The sequence below is a fragment of the Bos grunniens genome, chromosome 11 (assembly GCF_055505025.1).
Source record: "Bos grunniens cultivar Pamir isolate PY7600 chromosome 11, Bosgru_T2T1.0, whole genome shotgun sequence".
NCBI classification, from domain to species: Eukaryota; Metazoa; Chordata; class Mammalia; order Artiodactyla; family Bovidae; genus Bos; species Bos grunniens.
Genome location: NC_141175.1, coordinates 98402099 through 98413834, shown reverse-complemented (window position 1 = coordinate 98413834; position 11736 = coordinate 98402099). Strand labels below are relative to the sequence as shown.

Below are 11736 nucleotides of genomic sequence, written 5' to 3'. Positions count from 1 at the left end.
CACGGGATTCTCGAGGAAAGAATACAGGAGTAGGTTGCCATTTCCTACTCCAAGGGATCTTCCCAACCCAGGGACTGAACCTGTGTGTCCTGCGTTTGCAGGCAGATTCTTTACCATTGAGCCACCTGGGAAACCGTATCCCCATTGAGCGGATGTGGCAAAAACCATGAATTAGCTTCCAATTTCCTTCCTTCAACAGATGTTTATGTTCCAGGTTCTGGGTACTGTTTGGAAAACTGTTAGGAATAGAGCAGTAAGCAAGATGACAAAAAAAAAAAAATGTCATCCCTCCTGCACAGCGAAAGCTGGGAAGTTAAAGAGCCCCTTGCAGCTAGAGCTCCAGGTATGATTTAATTTCTGGCTAATCAGAGGCCTCTGTATGAGACTTGGATATATAGTTGGATATAGTGATCCTAGGGGCTTCCCTTGTGATCTAGGGGCTCAGACGGTAAAGAGTCCACCTGTAATGTGGGAGACCCAGGATCAATTTCTGGGTTGGGAAGATTCCCTGGAGAAGGGAAAGGCTACCCACTCCAGTATTCTGGCCTGGAGAGTTCCATGGACTGTACAGACCATAGGGTCGCAAAGAATCGGACACAACTGAGCGACTTTCACTTTCACTTTCACTGGTCCTAGACATCCACTTGGCTGGTGCACATCTTAGCACCAGTGCAGTTCCAGGGAGATGGTGCTTGACTCACCACCCTGTTCCATGACTTTGTCAGTTACTTACTACCAGGTAATACACCCCAGCCACAACTGAGCACAGATTGATGCAACGTTAATAACCCAGTGCTTCCATATGTGGTTTCTTGGGAGTCCCTCCCCGCCGCTGGGAAGATGTAATTCTATAATACTGACTCAAAAAACAAAAGATGAAAACCAAAATCCCATTTCTTTCCTTTCACTTTCTCTTTCCAACAGTAGATGAAACATATAACAAAATCTGGAAGTCACGCAGGCTCGTATTGTCAATTTTATCTCCCCTGTTATAAATTGCATGAACGGTTGAATTCTGAAATTGAACTTGAGTTCTGACTACATAAAGAAACTCATTGCTCTAATAAGATATGAAGGCACAAAGAACATGAATATCTGACAAGTGTGTACCCTGAGGTCAGCAACCTATATCTAAAGAGTGCTGGACACATAAATGACGGGAAATCATGGATTTACCGTGTAAGCATAGATGTTTCTAAACTTCAAGGTTATTAAGAATGTAACTCTAATAGCTTCATTTGAAAATTTACATGCTTATTTCAGGAACCTGCATTTTCCTAGGATAAAATGTTCTTTTGAGTCTAAAGTTAAAATAACAACATGCAGGTGTTTACAATCTAATCACAGTGAACTTTATTCATAAAGAGATGTGATGGTTTAATCACACACTAGGCTGTGATCTGCTCAGTGGAATTGGACACAATTTCAATTTTCAGGTAGGATACTTGATTTTGGAAAACACTTGGAAAATGGGCCAGGAATGTTTGTTCACTGGAAATAGGAAAGGTGGTGTGCAAATTCTTGAGAGTCATTTAAGGATATTGCAGAATAATTTTTAATCGCCTGATCTGATAAATTGAGATAGAAAATTCCACTTTGTAGGGTTTGTAAAATGGAGTTGGTTAATTGCTTTCAGAGAGAGTTTAGAAGTGGTTCTGCATAATGGTGAAGAAATGAGTTCGATGGTTTCCTTATTTTGATTTGCAGCTCTTTAAAACATTTAGGAAATAAAACCATCTTGATCCATTTGGCAGGGAGTAATGTTTTCCTTTGCAAACTCCCACTTTACTTTGCAATTCTTTCACAACTACATCACAGTCTCTCTAGAATGATTAGATTTGTGTAAATATCTTTTTTTCCTATAAGTTAATAAGCTCCTGAAAGACAGGTATCATCTTAATACCCAGATAGTTCCTATCACAGAGCCTTGCAAAGTATACATCAATAAATAGTGGGTGATAAAGTAGTCTCTGTGTAGATTATTTTTTTACTTTAATTCTTAACGTACCAAACTCCACTTTCCAGCTGGGTGGCAGTCAGCAGAGTTGTGGGGCAGGTCTATCCAATGTCTTCAAATCACTAAGTATCCACTTCCCTGAAAGTTTGACCTTTCTGGAAGAATTCTTTGAGTCTTAGAACTTGAACATTCCTAGCTATCTTTGAGTAGGCAAAATCTGAATAATTTGGGGGTTTGTGTTTGTGTTGTTGTTTTTTGGTCACTAAGTCATGTATGACTCTTTGCAGCCCTGTGAATTGTAGCTTGCCAGGTTCCTCTGTCCATGGGGATTCTCCAGGCAAGAATACTGGAGCAGTTTGCCATTTTCTCCTCCAGGGGATTTTTCAGACCCAGAAATCGAACCCGGGTCTCCTGCATTGCAAGCAGATTCTTTACCATCTGAACCATCAGGGAAGCCCATATGTACATGCAAGTACAATTTATACAATTCTCTGTTATATTGCTTAGAATATACCCTGTGGTCCATCTAAATCCACGCACTTTCTCTGATAGAGACCCTAGAGATTTGGTCTCACCTTTACGAGTAAAAACTGACAATTACCCTTCAGTACATTTTTGAATGAGAACACTTTCATTTTTCAGGTCTGATCACAGTCTTCTTCTACTTATTTACATTTTCAGGTTGCATCAACCTCTTAGGAGTAATGCGCTTTTTAAGTTGCCTCCCTGCTGGGTAGAGTGGTACTTCCTCTCTTGGTCCTAAAATTGTCTCTTTGATGCCTCAAGAAGTACACTTTAGTTCTGGTTTTCTGGAATTTGATTATTGTTTATTTTTGCCATGTCCTTAGTGATTTTATTGATTCCAATTCTATTTCATTCTGCAAGCCCCAGGCTCTTGACTATATCCAGGCTACAATCGTGTTCATTTAGTTCCTCTTTTCTAGGTCTTTTTTACCTTCACTCAGCATCCATCAAAAGGGAGACCTGGATGCAGCCCAAATCCAGGCCACAGGCATGGATAAAGAGACCCACAATGACATAGAACATTTTTTACACACTATTATTTCAGGTAGGGGAACAACATATAGTCCCACCACTCTATCAGGATAACCACTTTCACTGTCGCAATGCACTTTAAAAAATGACTTTAAACAAACGAATTACAAACACGGTCAAGGAGACCAAGCACATGGCCCCTTGAACTTGTGTGTGTTTGAAGTCATTTTCCATGCACAGCAAATCGTGCGATCAATCCACCTTTATGTTTCATGTAAATTTGTTTTATTTTTGATAATGAAGCCTGAAGGAATGATTCTTGAAGCATCATAACAGCGTTGACTGACAGCTCCCTAAGTGCTGTCTGTTTTATAGCAGACATAACTGACAGCTGGTAGGTAAAGAGCATATGCAGATGGATGGGGTTCACACTGAACACAGTGGGGCAAAAAACCAAAGGAGATATTTATTCTATTTCTTATTTATTAAATTTCAATCAATATGGTAAATACATGCATCTTGGGAGAATACATTTACTTGTGGGCTGAGACAGATTCAGTTTTTAAACTGTAATAGAAGCTTGATCTATAGAAATTATGTACTAAAATTACCTTAGAAATATTTTTAAACTCCAGTGAGATTAACATTACTCATTTTCACACCCCATGTATACTATCTGTTTAGCTGGGAGTGGTCAGTACAACTAGAGCCTTTTTAAGTTGTAGATTTAAATTATCAAGTTATCTTTTATGGGCACTCACTTGTGTTGATTAAGTTAAAAATCTGGCCAAGTTAAAAACAAGACTCCTGCAATGCTGCTTCCAGGTATATACCCCAAAGAACTGAAAGCAGTGATCTGAACAGACACTGTACACTCATGTCTGTAGCACCATTATTTACAAGCTCAAAGGTGAAAGCAACTCAAGTGTCCCTGGACACTTGGATAGATAAACCAAACATGGTCTGTACATACGATGGAATATTAGGTAGCTTTAAAAGGGAATGGAATTCTGATGCATATCATGAAATAAGTAAACGAGTAAGACTTGAACCCACAACTTTTTCATTAGAATTACTCCTCTCCAATATTACTCAGCCATAAAAAGGAACAGTTTTGAGTCAATTCAGAGACTACCAATGGGGAGGTCTGTCTTTTGGGGCCAATTTGGCCCTAGCAGGCCCATGGGTACCCAGACAGGACCACTGCAGCCTGTGTGGACAACAGGGGCACTAGGGGGGAGATTGCACTTGATGCACCCTCTGCAAAGAGGCAGGGTATTGGTAGAGGGAATGCCCCAGACGCTAGAGAATATCGGGGGCCCCCTCAGTCACTGACAGTTTTGCAATCAGAAGACTGAAGGGGCCCAAGGCCAAAAGTGATTCTGCCTAGAGATACCATCTACATAACTAATGTCAAGCCTTGGGCGTGCAGTGATGTGGCAGGCCACTGAATAGAGTTTCTGATAGACACTGCAACCTTTCAGTCTTAACCCAAGGGACTGGAAACCTTAGGAACCATAAGGAATATGTAATGGGGGTGTCACGGAAGAAATTGGGGCACACTTTTCTGGAACCCCTTTTGTGCAGCATCAGTGGCCTGTTATTTTTACAACCCTTTCTGTTTGTGCCTGACTGTCCCATCTCTTTAATGAGAGGAGACTGAGGGGCCGCTCTATTTCTCATGGGGCAAGGGAACCACCTCCATCACCAGATGCTTCTAACAAAGGAACAGTTAATAGGAGACCTTAGTAGATCCTGGAATGTGGGATTTTGAGGTACTGAGCTTGGCCAAAGATACTCAGCTGGTGATTATTAAGTAAAAAGGGTTGTACAGTGTCTAAGTAGAGAACACAAATTTCTTAAACCTAGGGAATATCTTCAAAAATGTTTGTAAATAGATTATCAAAAGGGGAGGTCACTGGTCTAACTAAACTGTGTGCATGCTCAGTCGTATCCAACTCTCTGTGACCCCGTGGACTGTAGCCCCCCAGGGTCCTCTGTCCATGGCATTTCCCAGCAAGAATATTGGAGTGGGCTGCCATTTCCTCCTCTAGGGGATCTTCCTAACCCAGGGATCAAACCGGCATTCTCTGCATTGGCAGGTGGATTCTTTACCACTAGTGCCACCTGGGAAGCCCCTTAAAGTTTTCCATATTGATCAAAAAAGCTCTGCATTTCCAGAGATTTCTAGGAATCCTTTAAAGGTGTCTGTGTGGGGGTTTTTTTGTGTTGTTACAAAAGAAAATGATTCTGTACATATTTGCATGCATGTATCCTGATACACTGTGCAAGAATTTCTGCAGGGTATATACCTAGAAACGTAATCAGTGAAGTTATGTGGTGTGTTCATCTTAACATAGATCACTGACTCATTGATTTCAGGAAAACTGTATCAATTTACACCCTCACCAGCAGCACCTAACAGTTTCTGCTGTTCATATCTGGCAGCACTTGTTTTGTTAGTGCAGTGTTTGACTCTCCTGATATTTATATTAGAAGCTGGTTTTAGAACCAAACTTTCATATTTACATGATTCCACCATGCTGGATAGTTGGGATTTTATAATCCTGATATAGGACCAAGAATGCCTGACGTCTCCAACATAATGGGTGCTCAGTAAATGAGAAAAGATTAAACGAATCTAAACTTCAGCTGTTTGGTAAAATCATAAGATTTTTTTTTCATATTTTAAATGTTTATCAGTACATTCCTGATTCCACTCTTTCCTTCTGTCTCCAGATTTATGCACCCAGTGTTAACTTACAGTGGTGTATTTCTTCCCAAACTCAAAGGCTACACAGGAAATTGAATGCAGCAGTCTAAGGGTTGCCCCTAGAGAAGGGATATGTATTACAGTTACTTTACTAACTACTTTACTGTAATCTGGTAAATCTAAGCAGAAGGCGATGGCACCCCACTCCAGTACTCTTGCCTGGAAAATCCCATGGGCGGAGGAGCCTGGTAGGCTGCAGTCCATGGGGTCGCTAAGAGTCCGACACGACTGAGAGACTTCACTTTCACTTTTCACTTTCATGCATTGGAGAAGGAAATGGCAACCCACTCCAGTGTTCTTGCCTGAAGAATCCCAGGGACGGGGGAGCCTGGTGGGCTGCCGTCTATGGGGTCGCACAGAGTCAGACACGACTGAAGCGACTTAGCAGTAGCAGCAGCAGTAAATCTAAGTAAAATATCATAACATGAATTCTAGAGAAAAAAAAAAAAACCCTCCACAATTTCTAACCTTGATTTGAGTACTTCTGTAGTTTTTATGTGCTCTGACATGTTATTTTTTAAAAATGATATAAATTCGGTTTTAACATACTTGATTGTTTTATACTTGGTGAAATTGTCATGAGCTAAATCTTGGTTCCCAAATGCTAGTTCATGGGCCTCTGCCAACTTCTGGCCTAAAAAGTAACAACAAAAAGAATAGAAGAGTGAACTTACCATACAACCAAATGGATTCCAATTAAAGGACCACATTTCATTCTGCAATTGTGTCAATTCTACCTTCTTACTAATTAAAATGTTCTGTTTTACAAAATAAGTAATAGCAGATGATACTTGCTTGACAACTTGACCTCAGATTTTCCATATGTGTGTGTTTGTGTATTAATTTTACTGATCTTTCAAATCTAAGTGTTTGGAAACATTTTCAGAGCTGTTTACTGCTTCCTTTAATAAGTATTTTGTAGAAAGCATGTTGGGAGTTACCGTCAGGAGCGCACAAGCCTCAGAAGGTAAGGCACGGTCATCAGGATTCATACCTATTTATTAATATTTAGTTCTGATTGGGTTTCCAGGGAGGCTTAGTATTGCTAATAGTAAGGGTTATTGTTGTTGTTCAGTCACTCAGTCCTGTCCCACTCTTTGCAACCCCATGGACAGTAGCCCGCCAGGCTGCTCTGTCCGTGGGGTTTCCCAGGCAAGAATACTGGAGTGGGTTGCCATTTCCTTCTCCAGGAGATCTTTCCAGATCAGGGATCAAAGCCCTGTCCCCTGCATTGGGATGTGAATTGTTTACCACTGAGCCACCAGTAGGGGAAAGGAAGAGTGAAATTTGCTGAGTCGAGTCCGACTCTTTGTGACAGTCCGTGGAATTCTCCAGTGAGTAGCCTTTCCCTTCTCCAGGTGATCTTCCCAACCCAGGGATCGAACCCAGGTCTCCCGCATTGCGGGCAGATTCTTTACGAGCTGAGCTACAGGGAAGCCCGACAGTAGGGGAGTGTCTGTTCCCGCCGGTGTAAGGGTTAGCCTGTGCATCATACACTTAGGAAATAACCAGTCTCCCGCAGAAGGATGGAGACCCTGGACCCGGACCCAGGTGGGAAGGTTGAAAGAGAGAAAACCCGTGCTCCGACGCGGTCGGCTAGGAGCAGAGGCTCGGAGAGGAGCTGCGTAATAATGGGCGTGAAGTCAGGGCTGCGCAGGGGGAGCTGGGGCCAGGGCAAGCTGGGCGTGGCACGAAAGGGCTGGCGAGAAGCCATGTGGAAGTCGTTCCAAGGAGACTCAATGAGCCACCGACTTCAGGATGCCCAGAAAGACCAGGATGCCAAGTAGACTAGGGACCCGGACCAGGGGCGGGGGCGGACACGCCCCGCGTGCTCCCGCGCCCAATCAGCGACGAGCCAACGGGGGGGGGGTGGCGGGACACGCCCCCTGCTCCGCGCCTCTTCCCGGCAGCCTCGCGGACCCGGCGCCCATCTGCGCCGGCGCAGTTTGCAGGCCCTGCCCCATCGCCCTCCGGCCCGCGCCTCCTGCCCCCAACATGGCAGCTCCCAGTGTGTCCTGCGGCGCAGCAGTTCCCTACCGGCTTTTTCTTGCGGGTAGGGTTAGCTTCGCCCGGGAACAAGGCCTCTGGAAAGCCGCGGCTTCTGGGCTGCAGACAGGTACCAGATGCCAGGTAAGGCTTGAGAAAGGTGGCAGTGCTGGTCCCTGTAGCACGCGGTGTGGCCAGGCGCCTCCAGAGTCTTTAGTTTCTCTGAGGATCTTTAGTTGCTGGGTGCGAGATCTCTTTAGTTGCGGCATATGAGGTCTAGTTCCCTGGCGGGAGATCGAACCCCAGCCCCCAGCATTGGGAGCCGAGGCCTGTGGGATCTTAGGTGGTCAACAGAGGTCTCAGGTAAACAGGGTGGAATTGCCTTGCAGCGGCCAACCTTTGAGGTTGTGGCTGGTTTTCTCAGGGTGCAGTGAGGGGGAACTTACCTGAGACAGAAACAGAGCGACCCCTCCCTTGACCTGTCGCCTGGGTGGATTATGGGTTCAGCCCTGGCCCCCGAGACCCCGATCAAGAGGGTGGAGGTGGATGAGAACTGGACTCCTGCAGTGGCCCAAAGACTTAATGCAGGAGGTCATACAGTGGAGAGGAGAGAGAAACATTTCTAAAGTGTCTTACGTCTGAGCAGTTTCCATTCTGTTAATTTTCTCGGTAGTATGTCTCTGATTGATGGAGACCAGAACTTGTAAGTTACATTTAATCCTGGGGCCAGTGGGAAGACAGGATTCTAGCTTCAGAAGTGATTGGATGATAATGCCATTTACTGACATGGGACCTGAGTAAAAGGAACAAAATTTGAGAGGGGAAAAAAACGAGCTTAGTTTTGGAAATAATTGCATTTATTGCATAGTTATATTTGTGCTGTCCAAGTGGTGTTGGAGAAGACTCTTTTTTTTTTTTTAGAAAGACGTCCACTTTCTTTAATGTTGTACAAAAAATATTTGTGTAGAACCAAAAGTAAACTAAACAATATCACATTTGTTTACAGCACAATTTAGCTTTTCATATTAACTTTACTATTTTCAGGACTGGGAAAGAGATAACATCAAAAAAACTTGAGGGATGTTTATTCTACACTGTGTATAGCTGTGCTCACAGAGACGGCTTCTCTTACTTCTCTGCTGTGCAGCAACTCAGTTGTAAATAAAATTGAACCTGCTCAAAAGCTGGGGGAGACTAGAAATGATGGGTCCATATCCAGGTGCATTGTCATACAGTTCAAATAGCTCTTGAGAGTCCCTTGGACTGCAAGGAGATCCAACCAGTCCATTCTGAAGGAGATCAGCCCTGGGATTTCTTTGGAAGGAATGATGCTAAAGCTGAAACTCCAGTACTGTGGCCACCTCATGCGAAGAGTTAACTCATTGGAAAAGACTCTGATGCTGGGAGGGATTGGGGGCAAGAGGAGAAGGGGACGACAGAGGATGAGATGGCTGGATGGCATCACTGACTTGATGGACGTGAGTCTCAGTGAACTTCGGGAGCTGGTGTTGGACAGGGAGGCCTGGCATGCTGCGATTCATGGGGTGGCAAAGAGTTGGACACGACTGAGCAACTGATCTGATCTGATCTGATCTGAAGTGGACCCAAAGAGAGGCAAGCCATAGTTCAAGAAGAGAGCTGGTTTACAAGTCCTCTGTTACCTTGTGTGTGATAATTAATGGATTAGATTATTTGGGGGAAGGTGCAGTCAGTGAGGAAAATGAAGAAGGACCAGACCCTGAAGGACAAACAGTAGAGAAAGAAGGGCCCCCAGGAGATTGAGAATGACCTACCAAAGAAGTAGGAGAAAAACCAGGCAGTGTGGAGTCATAGAAAACAGGAGAATGTTGCAAGGAGGGAAAGTGATTAGCAGTACCAGATATTGTAAAGAAGTCAAGTACTATGATCAAAAACTGTTGAAAAAAGGAATACTGTATTTTTTTCATTTTTTCTTCTACATTTTAGCTCACAGCAACCAATCCATCCATTTACCCATCAAACATTTGTTTTTATTGTTTTTTAACTGGAAAATAGGCTGGAAGTTTTTATTTTCTCATGCATCTCTTTTGAGTATATCCTTTTGTATACACACAATTTTCTGTGAAAGGTACTGTAGGTTACAGAATGTCTTTATTGTAGACAGTGTGGAGGAGGCGGCCAAGAGTATTTTTTTCCCTCCCTGGAACTCCCAAAGTTGCTAATACATGTATCCTTCTGTGTCTTTCTTTATGTTTTTTTAATCACATACAGACATACATGAAATGCATATTTTTTTAAAGAATGGAGTCTCTTCTTTTTGTTTCTTTACCTAACGTGTATAGTACAAATCTCTCCAATTATTATTATTATTATTAAACACCTCTTCTGTGTCTTTGTTGTTGTTAGTTGCTCAGTCATGTCCAACTCTTTGCAAACCGCATGGACTGTAGCCCACCAGCTCTGTCCAAGGAATTCTCTAGGCAAGAATACTGGAGTGGGTTGCCATTTCCTTTTCCAGGGTCTCTTCCCAACCCAAGGATCGAACCCTCATCTCCTACATTGCAGGCAGATTCTTTACCACTGAGCCACGAGGGAAGCCTTCTTATAGAGGGTATTTTTACTTTTTGTTTATTAAGTATAAGTGAATTCCAGATAGTGATATAAGCAATAGCTGTTACTATCAGTCACAGTCAGAAACCTTTGAGAGACACTGATGCAACAAGGAAAAAGAAATAAGTTCTGTTAAACTGTGACTCCTCGGTGCTCAGTTGGGAGCCTCCGCGATGGGTTTTCTCCTGTGTACCAGAACTGTGGAATCCATGTTTCACATCAATGCTTCAGTACAAGTGCAGATATCTTGGTGTCCCAAATTTGAGTGGAGGAGGGAATATTACTTGTGAATGGCCAGATTTTTCTGGTTTTAAACCTGTGAATATCAAGGATCTGCGCACAGTGTACTGTGAGATTTGTAGAAGTAAATACAGAGGAACACAGACATGCAGAGCCTAACACACACGAGCTGAAATGGATAGAATGACAGCATCCTCTCGAGGAGGTAATGGGAGAGTCTGCCAGGAGTTACATGAGAAAGGAGGGATTCTGTTCCAGGAAGACGCAGTAGGTACCCAAGCACCAGAGATGTGCACAGTCAGTGGGTTCTGGCAACGACAAATAATTGGTTCTAGCAACTACAGTTGGTATAATAACTGATGAGAGAATGGCGAGACGGGATTAGAAAGTGTTTTGCTATGCTATTTGATTTTTTAAAATTTATTTATTTTAATTGGGGGCTAATTACTTTACAGTGTTGTGGTGGTTTTTGCCATACACTGACATGGATCAGCCACGGGTGTACATGTGTTCCCCATTCCCCCGATCCTGAACCCCGCCTCCCTCCCCGTCCCTCTCCCTCCCACCTCCCTCCCCATCCCATCCCTCCGGGTTGTCCCAGTGCACTGGCTTTGAGTGCCCTATTTCATGCATTGAACTTGAACTGGTCATCTATTTCAAATATGGTAATGTACATGTTTCAGTGCTATTCTCTCAAATCATCCCACCCTCGCCTTCTCCCACAGAGTCCAAAAGTCTGTTCTTTACATCTGTGTCTCTTTTGCTGTCTCACATGTAGGGTCATCATTACCATCTTTCTAAATTCCATATATGTACATTAATATACTGTATTGGTGTTTTTCTTTCTGACTGACTTACTTTCTTCTGACTTACTTTCTGATTTACTTTCTTTCTGACTTACTCTGTAAAATAGGCTCCAGTTTCGTCTACCTCATTGGAACTGACTCAAATGCATTCTTTTTTATAGCTGAGTAATACTCCACTGTGTATATGTACCACAACTTTCTTATCTATTCGTCTGCCGATGGACATCTAGGTTGCTTCCATGTCCTAGCTATCGTAAACAGTGCCGCATTGAACATTGGGGTACACGTGTGTCTTTTACTGTCACAAATAAAAGTAGTTTTGGCTTTGTTATAAGTAGTTGACAGTCACGGTGTAATACAAAGGTTATCCATGAATTCTTAACGCCTAT

At 43.1% G+C, this 11736-nt stretch overlaps 1 protein-coding gene across 2 annotated transcripts in view; it reads left to right on the top strand.

The window, feature by feature from the left end:
• The first annotated feature begins 7712 nt into the window (after positions 1-7712).
• The window catches only part of MRPS9 (mitochondrial ribosomal protein S9), a 49860-nt gene continuing 45836 nt past the window's right edge, over positions 7713-11736 (top strand). For both annotated transcript variants that reach the window (XM_086327765.1, XM_086327764.1), the window contains exon 1: positions 7713-7856. In XM_086327765.1, the coding sequence (XP_086183891.1) occupies positions 7722-7856 (135 nt within the window). In that variant the 5' untranslated portion in view covers positions 7713-7721. The remainder of the gene's footprint in view (positions 7857-11736) is intronic.